The sequence below is a fragment of the Sabethes cyaneus genome, chromosome 1 (assembly GCF_943734655.1).
Source record: "Sabethes cyaneus chromosome 1, idSabCyanKW18_F2, whole genome shotgun sequence".
In the NCBI taxonomy this organism is placed as follows: Eukaryota; Metazoa; Arthropoda; class Insecta; order Diptera; family Culicidae; genus Sabethes; species Sabethes cyaneus.
Genome location: NC_071353.1, coordinates 102,972,071 through 102,998,690, shown reverse-complemented (window position 1 = coordinate 102,998,690; position 26,620 = coordinate 102,972,071). Strand labels below are relative to the sequence as shown.

General features: G+C 38.7%; 2 protein-coding genes across 2 annotated transcripts; one reads left to right on the top strand and one right to left on the bottom strand.

The window, feature by feature from the left end:
• The first annotated feature begins 8,090 nt into the window (after positions 1-8,090).
• On the top strand, positions 8,091-9,072 carry LOC128741239 (acyl-CoA-binding protein). The gene is made up of 2 exons (XM_053836898.1): positions 8,091-8,242; positions 8,501-9,072. Exons 1-2 carry the CDS (start codon positions 8,237-8,239, stop codon positions 8,753-8,755), a joined length of 261 nt encoding a protein of 86 aa, XP_053692873.1. The 5' UTR covers positions 8,091-8,236; the 3' UTR covers positions 8,756-9,072.
• Positions 9,073-9,560: 488 nt separating this feature from the next.
• Positions 9,561-11,815, bottom strand: LOC128744222 (rabenosyn-5). The gene is made up of 2 exons (XM_053841066.1): positions 10,987-11,815; positions 9,561-10,660 (listed from the first exon to the last, which is right to left on the bottom strand). The coding sequence occupies exons 1-2, from the start codon at positions 11,643-11,645 to the stop codon at positions 9,730-9,732; spliced, it is 1,590 nt and encodes a 529-aa protein (XP_053697041.1). The 5' UTR covers positions 11,646-11,815; the 3' UTR covers positions 9,561-9,729.
• Positions 11,816-26,620: the final 14,805 nt, after the last annotated feature.

The following is a 26,620-nucleotide window of genomic DNA, read 5'->3' as shown; positions in this document are numbered from 1 at the left end:
GGCATGCAAGAAAAATGCTTAAAGAACATTATTGCTTACCATGGTATGCATACCATCACCACTGACGAACTGACATGACACTTAGAAGAAAATCCTTTAAAAACCATCGTCCTGCACATTTTGCTTGCACACTAGCACCCTCTGTTATGCATGTTGCGGAGTAGCTTGCATTTGCAGGGTTTTATGCTGTAAGGTTTTGTACATTTGAATGGTTTTATACTAAAAACTCAAAGCAACACTCGCGCGCCGCGGTGTGGTCATGTTGCGAAACATGCTTTTTTGAAAAATGAGTGGTTTTTGATTGGACGATGGAATTATCGCGAGTGTCTCGTCTGTTTGTCTATGGTAGAAAGTTTTGTGAAAAAATATTTTGCAGATAATAATTTTTCTTGGTTGTTGTGAAAACTTTATTGCGTTGATACTTGGCCCAACATTTATGAATTTATAAAACATGTGATGTCCGCGAAAACCGAAAAATCTCCCTTGATGCTTTTAGTGAATGTAAGAGGCCTACTGTTTTACCTGACTCACTGCGAATATACGTGTTATTGAAATAAAACGTAATCATACGTTTTATTCGTTTATAACGCACATGCAGCTAATATCGATATTGTACCTTGCAGCAATTTTACGATTCCTACGCAAAGTCGTTTTTCCCCATTTTATTTTATTTACTATTAAATCAACGGGCTCGAGATAGCCCAATGATTGTCGATACCCAGGTAACCAATAAGCATTTCCAATGCAATTTAAAAGCAAACCAATAAGCATTTAAGTTGCCTTAAATGCTACTTAAATGCTATTTTGGCAAAATATGCGGCTACTTTACTGCTAGCCCTCTTATAGTGCTGACAATGCTTATTTGCAGCTAGTTACCAACAAGAAGAATTTAAATAGAATTGTGGATGCCAATTTATAACAGTTATGCAGTCTGTAGTAGATAAGCCTGGTATTAATAAAAGTTGGCATTCGCCAAATATGTTTGTTCGCTATATTCTTCCAGTTATAGACCTCAAGCGCATACACGCACACTGGCAGACGGCTGCCTTGCTAGGTATGAAAAAGTGGAAACCCATCAAACATGATATGTGAGCATAAATTGCGTTAGCCGTAGCTTTCGCGTTGACGGTATTGAGCGATCTCTTGTCCACTTACAGAGCTGCGCATGTGTGAGTGTGAGCGCAAGCTGGGTTTGTCTCAAGCGCTTCTTGGAAAGTGCCATTCTGACTTCACCCATATAATAAACGGTTGAAGCCAGCACCGTATTGCCGCCAACAGACATGGCTTGCCCGATAACTGAATATTCTCTTACGATTTTATTGTCGAGAGAACAATGGCACGATCGGAAGAGAATCGGTCTGTATCGTTTGTTCTTTTGAGCTTTCGGGGATTCGGGCGAAAAAGAGAAGCAATTCGGCTCTCAGTTAGATGAACAGCTAAGGGTTGCTAAAAACTAAAAAGGAGACGAAGATCATTCTGTTAGCGAAGTTTAGATTGAATGCTGCGTTTTAGTTCGCGCTATCCCTTGTATAAACGCGTTGGAAGCAAAAGATTGAAAATGGCTACGAAACGGTTCGACAAGCACGACACAGTCAAAAAGCTGTTAAACAACAACCTGCAGTATAAAACGCCAGGGATGCTAATAAACGACTGATTTACTGATTATTTTATAGCTTATTGGTTACCTGGGTAGTTACATAAAAATTCTGTCAAGTGAGTAAAATACAAATACAAAAACAGTTTAAATATAAGTCTACATCACTCGCGGTTTACTGCTCCCGAAAAAAAAGCGTGTAAATCTTCTGCCAAGTATTCGACGCGACAGTTAAAAATCGAATAATGATGACACTTGATTAAAAACTCGCTGCAAGCCACCAATAGCGCCATTCATAGAGTAATTAATGCGACGAGCTGGTAGTCTCAGCATGGCACTATTATGCAGTGCTCGTGGTTGCACATTTATGTTAATCTGCTCCATAAGCGCAGGGCTGTCTATTCTACCCTGCAGGCAATCCGCAATAAACCAAGTTAGAGGCAGCTCTACGAGCACAGAGACCCAGATAACACAAAATCGTAATAGAAAGTTCACATTGAATCGTTTTCATGTCAATTTTACATTGGAATTGTATAATGATTAGAGTATATCAAATCGAAGTGAACAATAAGTTGTTTTGCAGTCGTGCGTGTCTTCATATACAATTCATGACTGTGAATTATAAAGCAGTATAGACGATTGCAATATTTGATTATATCTTAATCATATTTTCAGGAGTATTTAGTTGCGTGTTATAAAAACTACGCAAAATAGAATTACAAATAATTGTCAAAATTTTCGCATGTATATCGCCTCCACTTTGGTACATATATGTTCTTATATGGCGTGAAATATAACTTTTTCGTTCAGATATGATTTCGTATATCCCAGTTGCAATCGAGATATACAAACCAAATGGTTTACTGGGGAGGTTCTAAGTCAATTAGTTGACAGCGGCTTACGTAACTAGGTAGATGGAACGGGTCTCTCCATGGCAACCTTCGCAAAGCGAATCGAAGAAATCGGTGCTGAACTGATTCAATTCTCTCTGTACTGTTGTTGTAGTTAGGATTCCAAACGGGCGAACAGTATTCCAGGATGGACCGCACCAGCGAACAATATAGTGACTTAAGACAATATATATCAGAGAATTTTTTCGCGATCCTGAAATGGAAGCCTAATGCCCTCGAAGCATCAGCGACAATGTACGAGATATGCTGCTTGTACGCTAACTGCGGATCCAAGATAATAATAATAATAATAATAATAATAATAATAATAATAATAATAATAATAATAATAATAATAATAATAATAATAATAATAATAATAATAATAATAATAATAATAATAATAATAATAATAATAATAATAATAATAATAATAATAATAATAATAATAATAATAATAATAATAATAATAATAATAATAATAATAATAATAATAACTATGGAACTATGGAGAAGCTGCGTCATCTCTTGCAGCTGGTGACAACGTTCAGCAACGATATTCGGATGGAGCTTGGCGTCGACAAATGTCGTCTCGTAAATATCCATCGGGGTAAAGTAATGGACGCTGAAAGTTTCCGCATCAACGAAAGGGAGGAAATTCGAAGTATGATTGAAGGTGAATCGTACAAATACCTGGGATTCCTGCAACTGAAAGGTATTCACCACACGACTATCAGGAAAGAACTGCAGGAACGGTTCCTGTATCGTGTCAACCGTATTTTGAAATCACTCCTCTCTGCCGGCAACAAAGTAAAGGCGATAAACACGTTTGCCGTGCCTTTGTTGACATACAGCTTCGGGGTGGTTAAATGGACCAAAACGGATTTGGAAGCGATTGAACGTACCTTGCGAGTATCGCTAACCAAGCACCGTTCGCACCACCCAAGATCGGCAGTCGAAAGAATCACCTTACCACGCATGGAAGGAGGAAGAGGTGTCACTGACATCCAAGCGCTATGCGTATCCCAGATCGAGCAGTTGCGGAGATATTTCATAGATAGTCAGACTCGTCATGTTGTCTACCGCACTGTCTGTGAAGCAGACCACGGGTTCAGCGCCCTGCATCTGGCGCAGGAGCATTACCAGCTGAACTGCGACCTAAAAACCGTACCAGAAAAGGTCGAAACGTGGAAAGCAAAGGAACTACATGGGACGCACCCCCATCAATTAGAGCAAGCGCATATAGACAAAGTGGCATCGAATGCGTGGTTGGTGCGAGGTGATCTCTTTTCGGAGACGGAAGGCTTCATGGTAGCCATTCAGGATCGGGTTATTACGACGAAGAACTACCGCAGGTACATATTGCACGAAGATATAGAAGACCGTTGTCGAAAGTGCAATTCAGTAGGGGAAACGATCGAGCATGTGATTGCAGGCTGTCCAGCCTTAGCCGAAACGGCTTACCTAGGACGCCACAATGCAGTTGCCAAGATTGTGCACCAGCAACTCGCCTTGAAGCACAACTTGGTAAACTGTTACGTACCCTACTATAAGTACCTGCCTAGCCCGGTTCTGGAAAATAGCTGCATAAAGTTGTACTGGGATCGTGAGATTATTACGGACGTCCTTATACGTGCCAATCGTCCTGACGTTGTGATCTACGACAAAAGGAGGAAGCACGTTACCCTCATAGACATCGCTGTACCGCTGGATCGCAATGTCCAGTCAACATTCTCGGCCAAAATAACGAAATACCACGACTTGGCCGAGGAGTTAAAGCAGATGTGGCACCTTGAGGGCGTACGTATAGTTCCGGTGGTCATCTCAGCCACCGGAGTAATGCCCTGTAGCCTACAACGTTCCCTGGAAGAGCTAGAGCTCCAAAAAAATTTGGACAATATCCAAAAAGCGGTGGTTCTTGAAACCTGTAATATTACGAGGAGGTTCCTGAATCACCACAATTAAACACAGCTGGAGCAGACGTAACAACAAAAAAAAAAAAAATGTGAATGAGAACCACAGAGCCTAACCCCTCTTGGCATAAAGAAGCCCGAGGGTAGGTGAAAGTTTCCAGCATTTTTGCTGAGAAGTGCCAAAACTCTATAATAATAATAATAATAATAATAATAATAATAATAATAATAATAATAATAATAATAAAATAAAATATTTAATAATAATTATCCTGTACTTACTAAATACACTGAAACTATGCTTGTCAAGCAAGGACGGGTGCAGTGGGGAGGCAATAACGAAAACCTGATGGTTCAAATTGCTAAATTGCAAACATGTGTGGTAAACGCAAGTATTCGCCACTCTTCACAGAAGTTAGCTCTTCAGCTTTCAGTGGGGCCCACTAGAGTGACTATATACAGAGTGGCGCCAAATCATCCCAAATGTATGCAATGCGGTTTATCCTAGGTTTTTCTTTCTCTTTCCTGCATACGCGTTGGATAGGTCGTCTGCTCGATTGGAATGACACTGACAGATAATTATCATTCCAATTTTGACATTGTCGCCACTCTGTATATAGTCACTCTAGGGCCCACTGCTGTTTTACCTGACTCACTGCGAATATACGTGTTATTGAAATAAAACGTAACCATACGTTTTATTTGTTTATAACACATATGCAGCTAATATCGATAACAAACGATTTTTTATAAGTTGTGTCTTTGTTATTGCATTTAACTTGTAAAAAGTTGCATAAATAACAATTCAGTTTCACAATACAATCATTGCGTACTACGGGCACTTGAAATATAACGTTTAAGTACGTTATTTCTAGTGATCAAAATTAACGATATTTTCGACACAAGGGCGATATTTTTCGAAACCTTTCGAACCAACACGATCCCGCGAACACAACGCATATTCGCAGTGAGTCAGGTAACACAGTAGAGTGACTATATACAGAGTGGCGACAAGTCATCCCAAATGTATGCAATGCGGCTTTTCCAAGGTTTTTCTTTCTCTTTCCTGCATACGCGTTGGATAGGTCGTCTGCTCGATTGGAATGACACTGACAGATAATTATCATTCCAATTTGACATTGTCGCCACTCTGTACACGCTTAAAAAATTTGACCCACTTTCACGAAAAGTGGAACAGCTCAAAACATGCGTATATTTTACACACTATTTTGAGTAACTCTTACTCCTTTTATGAGTTCCACCGTACAAGCTCATTAATGAGCAATATTTACTCAAAAATGAGTGCATTTCACCCAAAACTGAGTAGTACTTACACAAATTACGAGTAAATTTAACTCAGTTATGAGGTCGACCTAAACTACTCAGAATTTAGAAATTGCCATTACTCAAATTTTTGGGCTGTTCCACTTTTTGTCATAGTGAGTTGGTTTTTACTCATTTTTGAGTTGAAAGTCACTCATTTCTGAGTTAATCTTATTCATTCGCGGATTAAATTTTTTAAGCGTGTAGATAGTCACTCTAGGGCCCACGACTCCTGAGCCCGCCTGATGTTAGCTCTCGTCAACGCAAAGCAAATGAGATAAAGGTGCCAGTGTGCCAGTTAGCTGGCGCATTCACACGCGTCCGGAACGTCACATCACGGAACGTCAAGGCACTCGTATGAATGCGCTCATTGAAAATGCATAAACCTTTGCACGGTACCTAACCTCAACTCTGGTTTGACGTTTTTGGGTGTTTTGTTTTGATTCCCTTTGTAACCTAATTTTATTGCTAGTGGGTTTATTACTTGTAATTCGTACCACTTGTTTGCGGAAACCGGAAATACCCAAGGGGTCGGACACTCAGCACATAGTGCCCCGGCACTGCAGAGATATCAAACGGCACACCTCTAAAGCCTTATAAAAATAACATTTATAGGGCTTTACACACCTCCGGTTCAATTTTACATATGAAATGGGAGCACTGCCAGTTGTCAAAATCATCTCGCACGGTTGCCAGATCTATCAGATTTTAACGAATTTAACAAATCTTGCAGTTCGGCACTTTCGGTACAGCATCGGCACAGCTCGGTTCGTTTCAAGTCGCCTAACATAAAAACGGCTGTGCCGAGTGACCGACCCCTTGGAAATACCCGACTTTTCCGAAGCAGAAAAATGATAACAGTTCTGTACAACATATATTTTTGTCCTTTTTGCAGTTTTTTGCTTCTGGGTCTTGCGAATAAGTAACCAAAACAAACCCCACAACACTGTCAAACCTGGGAAGAAAAAAAAAAACGCACTGACATCTGCGTGCATTGCTTTATGCGACCATCACTGACGGTCCGTCAGAGATGCCATATTTTCTAAAAAAAAATGTCTGCAACTGCTCGAAAACCGAAAAAATCGAGTAGTTTTCCGGCTACTCGAATTTTCTGGTTTAAAAATAATCTGCGAAAATCTGCACACTTTTTTAGGAAGTCTGTGAAAGTTTAAAGAGCTTCGAACAAAAATCTGCACCAAAACAATACAAGTCAGAAAAACTGCAAATATCTGCAAATTTATAATGATCGACCGTTCCAAAAATCTGGAAGTTGCAGACAAATCTGCAAGTCTTGTATCCCTGCGGTCCGTTACGAGGTTACGATACGTTGCCGATGATGTTCGCTGACGGCCCGTGTGATTCCAGCTTATTTCTATCTCTCACCTCACCTCTGAGTTAGAGTGACTATATACAGAGTGGCGACATGTCGTCCCAAAAGTGTATGCAATGCTCTAGCAATGCTTATTTTCTTTCTCTTTCTTGCATACGCGTTGGATTGGTCGTCTGCTCGATTGGAATGACACTGGCAGATAATTGAAGACCCAGATAACACAAAATCGTAATAGAAAGTTCACATTGAATCGTTTTCATGTCAATTTTACATTGGAATTGTATAATGATTAGAGTATATCAAATCGAAGTGAACAATAAGTTGTTTTGCAGTCGTGCGTGTCTTCATATACAATTCATGACTGTGAATTATAAAGCAGTATAGACGATTGCAATATTTGATTATATCTTAATCATATTTTCAGGAGTATTTAGTTGCGTGTTATAAAAACTACGCAAAATAGAATTACAAATAATTGTCAAAATTTTCGCATGTATATCGCCTCCACTTTGGTACATATATGTTCTTATATGGCGTGAAATATAACTTTTTCGTTCAGATATGATTTCGTATATCCCAGTTGCAATCGAGATATACAAACCAAATGGTTTACTGGGGATAGAATTAACAAAAGGGCGAATGTCGCAAGCGTAAACAAACCGAGTAAGGGTTGATTTTTCTATGTTGGTCCAGCAAAAAATAACTCTCACCCGTTTCGTATCCACCTTTTCGCGCTTAATGGCGGTTAGTGAGTACACTTTTCGAAAATGTTTATTTGCTTTTGGGAACTCCGCTCACGTACGCTTGAAAGTTCTACAACAACAATCTAGGCTGGAAATATCAACTTGTCATGAATAAAGTTGCCAAAGGCATACTAACGTTTTCCGAAAGTTGTACCCACTAGCCGCCATTACGCACGCGAAGAGGTGGATACATTTGCGACATTCGCCCTTTTGTTAATTCTATCTAGAATTGTCATTCCAATTTTGACATTGTCGCCACTCTATATATAGTCACTCTACTCTGAGTATTTCTATAAGGTGGTCGGGTAAAAGGCTATACCGGAATCTGCGTTCATCTCCCGAGTCGATACGGCGGTACTGTATCTAATTGGAATTGGTTTTGTACATTTTCACTCGTTCTCGTGCTCGTACGTTGTTAGAAAACCGTTGTAAACATACGCACAATGTCGGTTAGTGATTTAATTGATATTTTTGTAGCCGTTAATAATTATATTATAACAAAATAGAACTAGAGGTTATCAATAGTATAGATAATTGCTTAGGCCAATGAGGTTCACTTTAAGTGCAAAAAAAGGTTAAATAAAGATGTCAAATCATTTTGTTCGAGTGACATGCAGAAGTTAACTATACTAAATTAATTTCCGTGATTCAGCAACATTAATATTTTAACAAATATCGCTTAAATAAATAACCCTTTTTTTCATCAGACCTTTGAAAAAGCTGTCGAGGATGTAAAAAACTTGAAGGTCACACCTCCGGATGCCGATCTGTTGGAAGTGTATGGATTATACAAGCAGGCTACCGTTGGGGATTGTAATACCGACAAACCAGGTTTGTTGGATTTCAAAGGGAAATCGAAATGGGAAGCCTGGAACGGACGCAAAGGATTGGCTCAGGAAGATGCGAAGCAGGCATATGTCGATAAGGTAGCCAAATTGGTTGAGCAGCACGGACTTAAGTAAACAGTCCAAAAGATAAAACACAAACAGGGAGTGTAACTAAATACACGTTATCAAGGAATCTCGAGCCGTATGCCTGTATAGACGATAAATCTTCCAGAACATTGATTTAGTTATTGGAAAATATAATTTTGCTGGTTAAAATGTGACAAAAAAAGCAACAATTTTGCTGGTTAAAATGAGATAATGCTTGGCGGTAGGTTTCTTAGCATTTTATATTTGATTATAATATTTTGGAAACGTATATATGCTGCAAAGATAAAAAATAAATAAAAAATGGTAGGTACAGTTGAAATTGCAACTGGTTACGCTTCCATCGGTTTTGAATTTGTTGTACCCAATGTGAACATTCTTCACGCCAGTCAGTATACGACTTGACCGTTGGACATCGCTTGCATTGACGACGTCATCAGTCGGTCAGCTGCTGGGTTGATTGGCTTGTCGTTAAGTCCTGCAGTTGCAATTTATTAGCTTTACAAATACGTTGAAAATCAAGCTCCGCACATAGGTGAAAATGCTATTTAGGCATGAAAAAAATTGATCCTGTACTAGCCATTTGTTCTTTACGTCGGTGTTGAGAAAATTAAATACATTCTATTGATTAGTCACCCCGATCCATGTAATATTCACTATGAGGAGATACATATATTCTTGTTGAATTTCTATATGTAAATATACTACTCAAATTATTGTAGTATTAATGCAAAGAGCTTTTAAATCTAACCTTTTGAACGGAAGATCTTACTTTCGATTACTTTTCAAAATGCAAATAAAAAATAGTTTCAGGTTTTCAACAAACTCTGTCAGCTTGCGATAAGTGGAGTTCGATTGGAAAACTATCACATCGTGAATTTGACTGTTTTGTAGAAGTCGAAAGCTTTATTGCTGTTATTAGAAATATAGCAGAAACATTCTAACGAACTAAAGAATTGCAAATGCCAGGCAAAACTGTAGTTCAAAAATAATAACTTGTTTTTTTAATTACTAGACTGCTGTCCGAAGGTCGAAGACGTTTCGCCCTCAGTAAAACTTGATCCGGTTGCTCTACGTTGCCTTTCGTAGAACTCCTGCGTCAGCTCGCTCAGATTGCGCTCCAGTGTTTCCACTTCTTCGAAGCGTAGCGCCTCCCGTGCTTGTCGGATGTAGCCCTTGACAATGTTGATTTGATCAATCAGTGGGTCAGCACTGCTCGAGACTGCAACATTCGCTGCTTGAAACCCGCTCCAATTGTCGTAGGAACTAACGATGGTTGCCGCTCCGTAGTACCGTCCGTTGGTCATTTCCGCCGTAGAGGCTGTGCTTGAACTGGAACTGCCGTTATACGGCTCTGAGTGCTGTTCATGTTTTTCGTATGCCTCCAGCGCTAATTTTCGTTCTCGTTCGACCCTTTTGGCTGTTTCTTGCTTTTTGCGCTGCTGAATCTTTTTAATATCCTCCTCTAGGGGAAGCGGTGGAATCGATAACATTTGCTCTTTGATGTAGGAAATACATGACAACCGGATAGATTTTTTAAGCGCTTCTTCACGGCTTCCTTGCACGAATGGAATGGCTAAAATAGCCTTACTAATATTATCGATTCGTTCAGCAGCTCGACCAATTTTCTCCCTCAGTGCACTGGCATCCGAAAGACGGTAGATGGCGTCTCCCTCGTACAGACTGTAAATGATTTTGGAGTACATAGGAATGTCCGGTTCAATTTCCTTTTTTTCTTGCAGCAGCTTTTCGTACAACTTTGTGATAACCCGCCGATCAGAGCGCGAATCTTGCATTTCCTTCCGATTCATAAGCAGGTGAAGACAATGTTCGCATACTCGAAAACCAAAAGATTCACGATCCCTAGATGAATCTTCAGTTTGGTTGCATTGATCTGTAACTTTAGAACCAGGGCTTACGGGCTGAACAATGCTCCTAGAAGACGGAAAACAGTATTAGTGCAGGCGCACGTTTGATACACGCAATTTACACTACGCAATTGGTCTGACTTTGATCATCCTTACTAATCGATTCTACATGCTTGATTGAATCAATGTTGATCAGAATTCCTATTCTACATTACGTTCAGCATGGATTAATGCTTATAGTTTAATCAAAACTCAGAAGGCTTAAATCGCAATATAGAATGGAGGCAGACATTTCAAATAATCCTAGTTGATTTTTTTTTCCTTTTATTGTTCTGGATGTCAAGGACAAACTAGCAAGGTAGATAGTTCTTAAATAATTTTTCACTACATTACCTAGCCTCATCAAACGACAAATGGTAAGAACAACCATCGCACATAACCGATCCACAAACGCGACAATGATGCTGTCTTCGGGTTAACCCGAAACTTTTCGCGCAACTTGGGCACAATTTGACAAGCTTTCCATCAATCCAAGGAACTTTGCTTTGCTCATGACGCTTCCGTGCATCCGGATCGGCTGGTAGTCCATCTAGCAGTTTATCTAAGCGAATAATTAATTTATTAGTTTCCGAAGCGTATCTTTCCAATCGGGGATTCCGCACGGCGCTAAAGTAACTCATATGGTTGCAGTCTGTGCCAACCGGTTGCCCGGGCATAAAAATCGGATTTGCCACCACTAGACGCTCTTGTTTACCTATGACTTGCAACGAACCATCTAAACTACGGGCCAAGTCATTTGCTGTTTCATCCAGGTTGAGTATTTTCTTCTTTGCAAAACTAAACATTTCCTTAAGTGATTTTAAGAGGTCCTGCTCTTCGGAATGCTCCTGTTCGACATGTGCTGTAAGTCGTTCGGGCGTTTTCAGGTCTGTCTTGCAAATTGGACAAAGGAAACCCTCCAGGATTTCTGAATCATCCGGGGTGGCAAGCAGCTGTAACCCGGAACTAGATGCCGATGGATCATCCGATGAACTACTAAACGGGTTCGACATTTTTGAGTCGACGCCCCTTTACGTACGCGCTGTGAGTTTTTTGCTATATCGATCCGGTGCCAGTAAAACTTTAGAAATGAATTGAAGGTTCAACGCTGGTGACGAATTTAATTAACCATAGTGTGTCTGGATTAGAACTACAGGATGGAATTGATTTTATCGATGCAGACGATGAAAATGAAATACTGATAGCAGTGACGTTTGCAAGTGATTTTCTTCTGCTTTCTCTTTTAGGACAGGACGTGACATGTTGTATCGCAAAAGAGCCAATTTGCTGTCAGAAAAGAGCCAGCTTCCTGATTGGCTGATTTCATGCCTGCAACTGTAGAAACAAAAATTCACAAGGGAAGCGCAAAAGTGTTGCTGGAAACCACAGCAAACACTATTGCGCTCTTCACACTCAATTGGACTGCACAGTTATTAAGTGCAACCATCAAAACTGTGATGAAAAGTGTGCTACTGATAATATCGCTAGTAATCTTATATCGATAATACCATCAAACTTCATCGTCATGGAAGAATATCGAAAATTGGAGGGTTTAAAGTGAAATCTTCTTCTTGATTTGTTATTATTTTAACATTTTTGTTCTATTTCTTACGTATTTTTGCTTATATTGCCATATTATCGTTATTAATTATTAACGATAACAAAACTTTATCAATAATCGTTATAGATTTTGACCGACATTTCCCATCATTACAACTCTCCCATCTGAGCTGACATTTGATTTAGCAGTGGCGCCAGTACCAGTTGTATCCAGCTTTTTACGCGCTATAATGGTGGCCGCTATAAATTGTGTTCGTAATATGCGAACAGTCTTTTTGACAACTCTGCATACATCAAATCTGACACTCTTCTCTTGCAACACTACCGTGCTCTTTCTTTCGTTTACGTCAAAGAAGGAAAGCAAAACTGTGCGAAATGTAAACAAAACTATTGCCTTCCTTCTTTTGCGTAAACGAAAGAAAGAGCAACACTGCCGTACAGGAGAAGAGTGCCCAGTTTTGATGTATGCAGAGTTGTCAAAAAGATTGTTCGCATATTACGAACACAATTTATAGTGTCCACCATTATAGCGCGTAAAAAGCTGGATAGGGAAAGCAAATCTCGCGTCACTTTTGATTTCGTCCAATGTAACAATTCCACCATATTGAGAAAAACGAGAACGAAGTTCTTCGAATTGAACTTTAAATTGTTTCAAAATGAAATAATTTTCAGTCATTCACTCAACGTGGTTGATGAATAATAACATTCAATATTTAACGGAGATTTTAAAAATCTAATTAAAACTAAGCAGTTTTGGTTTATTATGGAAAAAGTTACATTGGACTGTTTACCATCTCATGCTGTACTTTGGACGGTTTTATTTTTCCAGGCTCTTGCACATAAATTAAGCGAGATCACCGTAAAATACGTGCGTTGCCGTGCTACGCTATTTTCGAGGTTATTTTTCAATATTAGACCGCTTGTTTCACTTAAAATGCATAAATAATGCGAAAAAAAACTTTCACTTGCTAAACGTCCAATGTACAGATTGGGTTTGTTTTGATTTTTTTTGCACTTTGGACATCAGATGAGAACGACCGAAGTAACAGTCAGTCATTCGTAATTCGAATGTGCACATTGGACATTTTGATAATGCTAATTTTTTCACCTCAAAATAATTCTATTTGGGCAGGTGTTTTTGTATAACATAGAGTTTAAAAAGAGCAATAATTTGTTGTGATAAACCGGATTTGTTTACAATTGTTACATTGGACGAAATGAAAAGTGACGCGAGAAATAGTATTTAATTTTTCATTTTTTTCATATATGCTGCATATTTATTCAAGTTATGAATTATGCGTGGAATTATGTATTTAGAAACTATTTTTATATTATTCTTTGCGTCAATAACGACTCTACGTAAGCATTAGAATTTAAATAGAAATCAACCAAGATTCATGGTTTTTTCCCACGAAATTTTGGCAACTTTTCTCACCTACAAAATGTGTGACTGGACAAGTGTGTTCAAAATCCAACTTTCAATGCAAAGAGCAATATGAAACCACCAAATTTTTAACGTTACTACACTGAGAAAACTTTTCGTATCCAGCTTTTTACGAGCCATAATGGCGGACGTGTTCGTAATATTTGAACAGCATTTTTGACATTTCCCTAATCCAGCTTTTTACGCGCTATAATGGCGGACGCTACAAATTGAGTTCGTAATATGTGAACAATCTTTTTGACAACTCTGCATACATCAAAACTGGGCACTCTTCTCCTGTACGGCAGTGTTGCTCTTTCTTTCGTTTACGCAAAAGAAGGAAGGCAATAGATTTGTTTACATTTCGCACAGTTTTGCTTTCCTTCTCTGGCGTGAACGAAAGAAAGAGCACGGTAGTGTCGCAAGAGAAGAGTGTCAGATTTGATGTATGCAGAGTTGTCAAAAAGATTGTTCGCATATTACGAACACAATTTATAGCGGCCACCGTTATCCAGCTTTTTACGCGCTATAATAGAGGACGCTATATATTGTGTTCGTAATATGCGAACAATCTTTTTGACAACTCTGCATACATCAAAACTGGGCACTCTTCTCCTGTATGGCAGTGTTGCTCTTTCTTTCGTTTACGCAAAAGAAGGAGAGCAATAGTTTTGTTTACATTTCGCACATTTTTGCTCTCTTTCTGTGGCGGAAACGAAAGAAAGAGCACGGTAGTGTTGCAAGAGAAGAGTGCCAGATTTGATGTATGCAGAGTTGTTAAAAAGATTGTTCGCATATCACGAACACAATTTATAGCGGCCACCATTATAGCGCGTAAAAAGCTGGATAGCGCGTAAAAAGCTGGATAATGGCGGACGCTATAAATTGTGTTCGTAATATGCGAACAATCTTTTTGAGAACTGTGCATACATCAAAACTGGGCACTCTTCTCCTGTACGGCAGTGTTGCTCTTACTTTCGTTTACGCAAAAGGAGGAGAGCAATAGTTTTGTTTACATTTCGCACATTTAGCGTAAACCAACCCATCGGCAGGCAACCATGTTTTCGCCGCCTACATCTCTTGTGTACAAAAATGAGATAGCATGTCAGCACTGCGTTTCACTCAACTGCCAGCAGTCTGATTTGGGCCCGCTGTCAAATTTTGAGCCCCGGACATGCTGTCGCTGACGTTTACTGCAGCTCGATATAGAGATGTCAATGGGGTGGCGTAAACGAAAGAAAGAATACGGTAGTGTTGCAAGAGAAGAGTGACAGATTTGATGTATGCAGAGTTGTCAAAAAGATTGTTCGCATATTACGAACTCATTTTATAGCGTCCGACATTATAGCACAGAGAACAGACATCCATTCAGGAACAAATTTTTCGCGAAGTCTTGGATAAAATTTCAAATTAAAATCACCTAATATGCTAGCGACACCACCACTATAGTTTCCCAACTAAATGATTTTTTTGATTTGCACACTGACAACCTTTGGCTCTTCTGGCGCTAGTATATATGGACTATATACGTTATGCTAGCGCCAGAAGCTAGCTGTTGTGAGTTTAGTGTAGAATTTTATGCGCCTTTAGCGACACCATCACTATAGTTTCCCAACTAATTTGACATAAGTTTTATCCAAGTGGGGACCTTTCGCTTGGATGTCTGTTCTCTGTGATTATAGCGCGTATTTGAACGGCGCCTAAATTACAAATTATAAAGTCTCTCATTATTATCAATTTCCCACCCTTTCGTACGCGATGAATTATAACCGTCGCGGGCGAAACCATCGCCGGAATCGTCGCGAGGGCAAATATCGTTTATTTTGTCAAGTAAATCGATAGCTTACATGCTAGACAAGCATAATATATACTTATAACTTACATACAGCCAAGCAGATTCTTTCTGCGACGATTTCAAGCCATCAAAAAAGTGTGCAGCGCGTTTTGTTACCAAAGAAACGGACAATATCACTTACGTCTTTTTGAAAAAGTACCCGAGATAGATACTATCGATTCTGGCATCCCTGATTTGAATCGCTTGAGTCAGCGGGGTGCTATCCGCAGAGCTGCCATAAATACAGATATTTGTGCATGCATAAATTTGGGACCCTACCGTTTTCTCCGGAGTATTTAATTTTCTCGATCTAATATTTTAAATAACATAAATACACTGAGAAAAAAACCATGGTAATGCGAAACATGTATGCATGGTCATCTTAACTATATTGCAATATTGTAGCGCTTACCATGATTATTGTCAACTTGAGAAGTTTCGTGGTTAAAACTACTATGACAACAAGCAAATCGCTGACTATTTCCGTGGTTAAATTGACTTTTCTCTCATACTTCTAATGACAATATTTTTGCAGCTTGATATAACAATATTGAATTGTCAACAGGACCATAAAATTGGTAACTTACTAACTGTAAGAATATCATGGTAGTTTTAACATTTTTATGGGTTATCGTAACAGTATAAGTTTAGTGCTTTTCAACCGACTATGGAAACGCGTTTCTTGATGACAATTTTATGTTTATTTTGCCCTTTTTCTTTCTGTCATTTGAAACCGCACCGCCATTACGAAAAATTTGAGTCACGAGTGATGTGCTTAGTTGTGAGTTTTTTTGTTTTTATTAAAATTTTTTTGATATTATGAACAGTTTGTTAGTGCAAAACAAATAATAAAAAAAAATCTAATCTTTAAGTGACAAATTGTATTAAATTATTTTCTGTGTACGTGAAAACAGGTTGAATTATTTTACTGTGTAGTGTACTAACAAAAACAAACTGCTAAACTATTATGGTGTAATCGGTGTTATTTATAGCTTGTCTGTTTTATTTTTTTAATTGCGGATGGTGCTGGACTTCCGCTCTAAACAGTTCAATCGGTGGTTTAGACGTGTCCGTGAGGTGTTTTTGGATAAAACGCGAAATGATGTCCAAATATTTCCATTTAACTTGACTGCGGCGAGGGAGCTGCGGGATAGACTGTTGGAAACGTATATTTGGAACTGTAATAAAGGCAATTTATATATCCTATCTGCATGCAGACCATCATCTATAGGTAGTATTCGATATTTTTTGATTGTATGAATTATTGGTATTATCTTTTCTTTAATATTCGTCAGGTATATTTGGATTACTACACATGAGACGCAAACTACTAGGAGCAAATTGTGATAAATAACTTTTTTAGGAAATGTACTGGCTAAGCTATGGCTTTACGATTGCCAATTGCAATCCTTGAGCGTAAAATATACCCTTGTGAATTAGTCAATGACCTGGTGAGTAACGGTTGAAAATTTAATAGTCATAATTTAATTGAAATGTTTTATACAGATCGAGTAATCCTTAAGCGACAAACATGCTCTTGAGTTAGGCCTTAGAGAGATCGCAATATGTGGAGGCGCGAGTGGCAAAGCACTATCGCAAGTGATTGAGCAGAGAATCATTACTGAACATAGATTGCAAATTGCATCAAAAGTTGCGAAACACAAGAATCTTGCAGACAGGTATGCATTTAATGTTTTTATTGTATTAGCTATTAATATGCTTTGATTTCAAATTCTCTTTTATAAAAATTACTCAATCTGAGCAATTACTTTAGATACATTAATTTCTCTTCCATGAGTAGGTGGTTTGTTGAGTCCTTCAGCAACCGCCAGTTTTAGTTTCATGTATAGCATGTAACCTAACCTAATAACCCAATAACCAACACTCTCTACTTTTAAAAGCCGCAATTACCGTCACCGAGAAAAATTGGAATAATGCGAACGATTGCCATGTCCCCATTATACTATATCTGCTCGATTTTTCGTACTTCTGAGCGATAACACTGATCTTGAATAACTGTCAAGAATTGCGTTATGAAACTCCCTCTTCTGTTGAGTACTCTTACCACTGCGTCCATTATTTTGAACTATTGTGCTATGCCCCGTTTATTTCTTTTACTGTACGCTTCAAGCTTACCTATCACTTGTTAAGTAAGTAATAGGCTCGTAGCTGGAGCGAGACAGGTACCAATCAGGGATGACTTGGTTTTTGAACGTTGTTACCTTGATCGGCGACGCAAAGCAGATCTCCCTTGGCTCTGGTAGACCATTTTTGGGATACTGCACTCTACGTCCTATTAGTGCTCCACAATTGCAGAGCAAGTGTTCCGAGGTATCACGCTCGGCATTACACAAGCGACAAATGTTATCTTGTACGAAACCGAGATTCCGAAGATGGTATTTACTCGCACAATGTCCTGTCACAAGACCGGTAAGCGTGCTGAGATTTCTTGATGTCAACTTTTGAGTAACCCTAATACACGGCGTTATAATTTTTCAGATTGTTTGAGGGATTGTACGGCCATCCAATTGGGTATTTTAGTGGTATATACATTTCCGCATATTCTGACAAGATATGATGCCATTCAATCGCTACATGAAGACTTTTCCGAATTTGACTAATGGAAGTAATGAAAAAACATTTTTTTTATATTTGAAAAAAATTTTGGAATAAGACGATAGCTTACAAGTAAACCACTTTTCTTTTTAGCTCGTCTTAGACAACGCAGTGAATAGATACACTATATGGTCATCGAACGATACAGGTTTCATATGAGAGCTTTAAAAGCTCGGTTAAAATGAAGAGCTCTATCAGAGAGATAGAAGAGAGGGAGAGAACTTCTGACATCAAGTCAATCAATCGGCTTGGTTGATATCTGTCAAACAGCAAATCATTCTAGTTTTGATTTTTATTAATTTTTTAATCGAATATTGACTTAATTGAAATATAAAAAGAACTGCTAGATTCAGGAAACGACGGGCTATCAAATGAGATAGAAAAATCCACTTTTTTGGGAAAATTAAAATACCCAATTGGCCATGCCTGTTCCGCTCTCCCGTTGTGTCAGCTCACTTTTCAGCACACAGTCAGGGATGCAGCGAAATGGATTTGGAACCGTGAATGGAGGGTTAGATCCACATCTGGCTGGTTCGTCTGCAAGTTCATTCCACTCTATAGCGCAATGACCAGGAACCTAGTACAATTTTACCGAGTTCACTTGGCTTAGTTGCCGTAAGAAGCAATTGCAATCCCAGACAATTTTTGAGGAGCACTTAAAAACTTTAAAGGCTTTTAGTGCCGCTCCCATACCAATGAAACACAAATTTCCTCGTAACTCGTGAACTAATCAAGCAAGTGGAACAAAATATGACATATGGGTGTTTTTGGAGACAAGAATGTTTTCTATGATGAACTGAAACCTTTCCCCGCTTCAGGAGAGGGGGCTCCTATACAAATGAAATACAAATTTCCTTATAACTCGAGAACTAGTTAATCAAATGGAACCATATTTGGCATGTGGGTGTTTTTGGAGGCATGAATTTTTTCTATGATGAAATTGGACCCCTCTCGGTTTTTAGGAGGGGGGGGCTCCCATGCAAATGAAATACAAATTTCCTTATAACTCGAGAAGTAATCAAGCAAATGGAACCAAATTTGGCATGTGGGGTGGTTTTGGAGCCAGCATTCTTTTAATGATGGTTTGAGACCCCTCACCCCTGTGGTAGGGGGATAAGGACTCTCATACAAATAAAACAGAAATTTTTGCGTAACTCTAAAACTAATCGAATTCGAGCAATTTTAGATTCTTTCATAAAACATTAATCTTGTTATTGATTAACCACCAAAAACTATCAATAGTAACATTAGATAATTCAGCGTGCGACGGCCACACGCCGCGAGTGTTGCCGGCGACCTGCAGTCGGAAGCGCCGGCCACTGTGAGGGGCAGCCCCCCGTAGAGATTACCTCTATCTAGGTTTATTTATTTTCCTAGATCTACTGACCTCTATTACTTTCCTTCAGTTGGGTCACCCCTGCGAAATGGTACTTTCTACGAAAAGATTTTCCGTGAAATGGTACATCCCGCGTAAGGTTTTTCGCGAAATAGTATTTTGCGAAACTCTATATTCCGCGTTATAGTCAACCGAGAATTGGTGTTCCGCAAAATGGTATTCGGCTAAATGGTTTGCAATGATGGCGAATATCTAAATGCTATCCGCTTTATTTTATCAGGCTAAGCAATGGGGGAAGTTTGTCGGGTCAGCTAGTTTGTTATATACTACAAAGTTTTAAATAAACATGTATTTTGTTCTACCAGCTCAATAGGGGCAAGATGGGTTAGACTGAAAAAGACTTGTGTGGCACTCTATGTTTGTCCATATATCTATATTTTTGAGTTTATTTATTGTTGTTATTAAATAGGTTTTTAGCTGGCCCGGCATATATTTTATCCACAAAACAGTTCTTGCGGCAAAAGGGTAGTTTTCCGACATTTCACTTTTTGTCTGATATAACTTTTATTTTGTTTCGTTTTATTTATTTTGGTTATTTTTGGATTTATATTATTAGTGATTTATCTAAATAAATGATAAGCTGCTTAAAATTGAATTCGTAGAAAAACGCATCGGGTACTTTCCTTAGGTGACCCGTCTTGCTCCACCTGGCCCTATATTCTATTATAGCTGTTATCGCTGCCTGGACGACTGTGGGCCAGTCTCCCATAGCTACAGATATTCTTGTTCTGGGACCGTACACTCCAGCACCCATTTTGACTTCCATTTTTGACCTGTCGGTATAGAACTTGATTGAACCACTGTGGAGGCTAGGTCCCTCCCCAACTCATACCGAACGTGAGGGTTCGTTTAATGTGTATGGGATGTCATAGTTGGTTCTAGCTTCCATCCAATCACTATTCATTTCCGCAGCTGGACCGACAAACAGGTAGAAGATTCAGGATACTCAAGTGACCGGTTTTATCTCCGTCGAGTATTGTCTTCAATCGTTTAAGTGTTAGGACACTTTTCTTAGCCTCTAACTGAACATGTTGGTTCAGGGGTAGTAAGTGGAGGATAGCTTCTAGAACCTTTGAAAGTGTGCTTTTCATTGCTCCAGTTACGGCCATGCATGATAATCGTTGAAGTTTGTTCAAATTTTCAATAGCTGTGGCTTTTATTAGTTTTTGGCCACCATACCTACGAGGCATAAGCTATCTTAGGTCTCACAACGGCGGTATAGACCCACATCACCATTTTTGGTTTGAGGACCCATTTTTTTCCTACCAGTCTAGAACATACCCATGAGGCAGTCTGCCTTGCTAATTATTAAATCTAAGTGTGCGTGCCAAGATAGTTTAGCGTATAGGATTACTCCTGAGACGAGACTCTACATTTAATTTCTTCCTTAAGGTGTAGAGATTGTAATTTCAGTTTCTTCTTCCTAGTGAAACAACACAAACAATTGTTGTTATAGAGGGATTGATGCCCAGGCCTTCTTTACTACACCAAGGCCCTCTGCATTCTATCCGATATCACGTCGTCGAATTTTCAAAGAACCATGATGACCAAATCATCAGCAAAACCCACAAATTCGAAACCTTTTGCCTCTTAGCTTCTCACAAGATCAGGTCCAAGACTTCCTGCCTCATAGCATTCATGAATGTAGGTTCATTGTTTTTTCAGCAATGTCGATATTGTTTAACGAGAGAAATTCTAAAAGGCACTCATCTCGATTGTTGATGTCGGTGCCAGCGAGGTGGTGTGGCTGTCAAATCACATACATTGTCCATGTCCCACTCATTGGTTTTAATACCTTTGGTGCTGGGACCTACTTAAAGGTTGATTCGTTTTAAAACAACTGAAATTAATTAGAAAGCAGTTAAACGTAGCCTTTTAGTTATAATTTAACTATTATTAGCTGTTATTTTCGATACGCTGGCTGGTTCCAAATTGTCGCCATTCATGGATGTTTAGTCCGCAAAATTTTGACAATTTCACACCCCTGGTCGGTGCTTCCCCACAAAATGCGATAGCGTTGGCATCGCAGCCGATAATACAGTCTTTGTTGACTTCTATGCAGAATTTGACGAACGCCGCAACCTCTTGAGTTGCTACCTTAGGAACGTCTCCAGGAAAATGGGGCGATGCTACGATAATATCGAATTTCCCTTGGCGATTGATACCTCAACTCTGATCGCCACTATGTCTCGTTTGATGAACTCTGTAATGGGCAAACAATTAATGTTTGCGTTGGCCAAGACAGCAGCTCTCGGAGGATCATATTTGTCATCATAGAAGAACTTACATGTTCTTGTTTGAATACCTTGTATTCTTCCTTTGTAGACCCAGGGCTCTTGAATCAGGGGTGGTATTGCGATTTTCGTTTCGAGTGATTTTAGTTCGTTTCGCCCATTCATTTAACGTGGTCGAAACGAACCAAAATCACTCGAAACGAGAATCGCAATGTCACCCCAGGGCCAGGTCCACACCGTGTTCGATAAACCTCCTGAAAATTACGCCCGAAACAGCTTTCGCAAGTGGAAGGTTTATCTGCACTGTATTTTTGTGATTTTTCCGCTCACTGGCATTTAGGAGAGACGGAATTACCGGAGGTTTGGCCTCATGGAGGCCGTAGTTTTCTTAATACCAGTAGCCGAACACACTTTGGATCGAGGGGGAGCTGGCTTCGTGTGGTCTCGCCTTTCCCACGTATATTACCGGAGTTTCCTAGAGAACACTTTTTTGGTTCCGCTCGAGGTTTCCACTCCTAGCGCCGAGGTTGCGACCCCGTTGACGGCCGAGCGTATCATACTCCACCCGTTTTCGAGGGTCGAAGCATCTAGCTTTAAGCGCACGTGTACTGCTATTAGGTAATTGTCCGAGTCGGTATCCGTACCCCGTAGGGAGTGTACGTTGGTGATATTCGAGAAAAACCGGCCCACGATGTGAATATGGTCGATTTGGTTCGAAGTTCATTGGTCAGGTGATCTCCAGGTGGCTTTTTGGATAGGGGCCGTGCACTAATTACGTAAGGCATAATGGGGGGAGGGGGGTTCCGCAAAATCTTATTTGGGGGAGTGGGGGGCTTAATCATTTCTTACGTAAGATTTTCATACAAATTCAAATTTTTTAATAGCAACTCATGCTACTTGTTACAAATTTTTTTAATTGATGAGTTAAGTTGTAAAGTGTCAAAATCCTTCATGCTACAAGGAAATGCGTAGCAACTTGCTGAGTATTTTATCCTTGCCCACTCAGGGAAACACTACAGTACTGATACAGGCGACCTACTTGTTCCAGAGCCATCTGATGTAATCGGTTTATGCTATTATTCCAACATATTCGGTTGCAATTGCCTATCCCAATCCCGCAAGACAGCCGCAAAATCCCTTATGATATCACTACAAACATTTTTGTTTAAAAGTAGCTAATGTATAGCTGTATCAAGGGAACAAGCGCTTGATAAGCCACTGTACAACAAAAATGTTTCTTGGGATGTAAGACCATGTCGCGTGTCATCTAGAAGAAGCAAAGAAGTTCTTTGTATGCTACTGCACGAGGACACGTGTTCAGAAGATGTAGAGTGGATCAATGCAAATTCTGGCTTCAGTTTTCAGAAGGTCGCATAATGCATGCAAAAGGGTTGATTATGCGACCTTTTGAAAACTAAAGCCAGAATTATTTCATTTGATTTGATTTGTTTGATGTATAGGCTTTGCCCGTTATCACACTTAAAGATGTACATATAGATTCTAACAAGTAAATAAATACATAAAAATTTTACACATGATTATTAAAATACTGTTTAAGGTTATGTTTAAGCTGACTACTTGACATATCAATGGAAATTACGGATTGAAGATCGTTATAAATAGCCATCATTCGATACATGGGCTCATTCCGGGCATAATTCTGCGACCTGTTCGATAAATGGAACGGCCTAATTCTTCTTAAGCTGGTTCTGCCTTCATATCTAGTCACCTGGCTGAATAAGTATGGTGCGCTGTATTTCTCCGAAATAACGTTTTTACCTTTGTTATACTATATAGAGTAGGGCGGGGCATAAGTGCGATGTTTGAAGTTGTCATCAATTTTCGCGAGATATAAAGAAGAACAACAATAAAATATATTTTACAGTGATGCAGCAACTTAATGTCTTTACATTCAACTATAAATCATCTGGAATAATAGTGTTATTGAAAATAAATTCTTCATTCTTCTGAACAAGTGCCGATTCGCACTTTTACCCCACTAGCGGGGTAAAAGTTCGATTACCGCGGGGCAAAAGTGCGAAGCTCGAATCCATGAAATTAGCACAGCAGTAGCTAACAAAACCATATTATCGTCAATCTGCGGTATATTTCGGTAAGGAATATTCTCAATTTACACCTTTCCTATTTTTCGCTGGTGTATTGCAGCCTCCGACAGATCGAAACTTTCCCAAACGTTTGTTTTATGTTTCATCAGCGGAAAAACATTGTTTTCCTTCGACCAACATCTGTAGAACACAGTTTTCTGCAGATCTTCCATTTCTAGTATCTGTAATATAGTGCTAAAAGCTGTATATAAGCTATACATTTTTGCCCCGTCCGTGAGTCGCACCTTTACTCCGCTAGGCGCTTGCCGGGGTTTGATTAAATTATGGAAAAGCGAAACTGTTATTTTCTTGATTCAAATAGAATTTCGTTTCGAAACAAAAATATTTTTAGGTTGTTATAAAAATTTCGTTTGAAACAAACGAATTTTTTCGCTCCGTGATAGAACTAGAACTCCTTTCCTCGAACAACCCCGTTGAGAATCGCGGCTATAACGCTGACGGACGAACAGCGTCGCCCGCAGTACCTTACAAGTCGCAAGGACTTGCATAGTGTCGTCGTCCCGTCAGTAAAATGAGTTAGATTCTCGATCCATGAATCGAACTTTTACCCCGTCAATAAATCGAACTTTTGCCCCGCTAGGCGCTTGACGGGGTTTGATTAAATTATGGAAAAGCAACATATATTTTGTAAATTCTTCTCACCGCAATTTCAAGAGAGATATCTGAGTGATGAAAAACGCTGTTACAATTTGTGAATAAGTAATATCCTCCTGTTGATATCGTATTTGCCGTACAACGAAATATTACATCAAAACCGTTCTAAAATAATTTTTACCCATAACTCAGCAACTATGATTCGTAAACAACAAATGTTTATGATGGATTTAAGCTGTCAAAGTACTCACCCATCCATGCCAATGTATTCAATTTACTCGGAATCCGCACTGATAAATCATTGAATCGCACTTTTACCCGCATCGTACTTTTACCCCTCCTTACTCTAATTACCTTTGTTATACTATATAACAAAGGTTTAGAAATTGGTCGAAAAACGCGAAATAGAACCAAGGCCCTGAGGGCCAAGTGTCATATACCAATCGATAGGGTTCGACGAATTGAGCAATGTCTGTATGTGTGTGTGTGTGTGTGTATGTATGTGTGTGCAACTCATTTTCAATCGCTTGTTTCTCGGAGATGGCTGAACCGATTCATCCGCTATTTCTTTTGTTTGAAAGGTATTTATGCCTAGTATATATCACTATAAAGTTGTTTCGTGGTATGACGTTTCGTTTAAAAGTTATAGGCAAAAATGTGAAAACTACGTGACACGGTTTTTTCCGGAACTATACAACCAATTTTAATGATCTTAATACCAAATGAAAGCTCTTGCTATTGCTAAACTTTTTTCCAAATTTTATTGAAAACAAATATGCAGTTTAAAAGTTACGCTTAAAAAACCAGTTTTGACAAGGTCCAAATGATCGCCTGTTTCTCAGAGATGGCCAAACCGATTTATGCCCTATTAGTTTCATTTAAAAGGTAATATAGTCGGATAGATCACTATTGAATTGTTTTTTGATTGGACGTTTAATTTGAAAGTTATGAGCAACCGTATACACCACGCCAAAATTAACTTTAATTTATATTGATTTTAACCAAGATAATTAACCTAATTTCAATTATTTGAATACCAAACGAGAGGTTTTGGCACTACGAATATATATGCAAAATTGCATAAGAATTGGTTTTACCGGTAAAAAGATATTAACCCTCGAACACTCACGCTAACTTTTGTAACACAGTTATTCGCGCTCACATTAGCCCAAAACTAAAAAAACGTGCACACTAGAGTTTTGACTAGGAAAACTTGGTTTTAAGATTATCAAACCTTTGGAAGAGTTTTTTGAAATTGAATGCTCTATCGTCTGGTAGAATTTAAATTTTGACACTTCCCCCTAAAAGTGAAATAAAAAAATATTTTTCTTCAGTTTCAATATAACACATTGTTGAGTTCTGCAAAGTTTTAGAGCATATTATTAAAAGAAATTTCGCTGAAGACAGTAACCTTCTATCTCTTCAGCGAAGATAGAGGAATCTTATTTATTGCATATGCATTTGTAAAATCAGTTTTTCTATTTTAGCGCTTTTTGCAATTATTGTATGACTTTTTCATGTATTACAAAGTTGTACAAATAGTAAAAATACACAACTTTGCTGAATATAGTATACCTCTATGTTTGCTTGTTTAGGAACTGTAGAACTTTGATTGCAAAAAATACCCTAATTTTGATCTTGAATTACTCGACTACCAGCAGACGGATACATTTTAAACATTTTACATTTGCTGATAGTTTTGCTGCATACAGACACCATTTTTCCATATGAAGAAACTAGAGAAAATTCCAGTTGGGGCCGTACACCTCACGTGCTGCTTGCTTCGTTTCTGTGATGGTCGGTTTATGCTGATCTATTTTCCTAACAATTTAAAGTATTAATGCATTGAATAATTCTGACATTTTGCTCATAGTTTACTGAAGAACGTTACGTTAGTTAAACAACGATTTGTAACTATATAACAATATGGCATTCAAAAACCTGTACATGTTGTACAAAATACAACAGCGTGAGTAACCGAAGGTTAACAAAAATTGATGAAATTTATGCAAGAAAACTTTATTGATGTGAATCAAATAGAATGACATTACAGGAAATTATGCATAGTTCAAAAACCTATAAACTAGACCTTTACAACGCAATGTATATGTTAAAGAATAATATTTCTTCTTACAACTTACTTTTACTTGCACTTACCCACATTAGTAACAACTTACTTAGCAATTTCATGAGAAAAGGAACTAT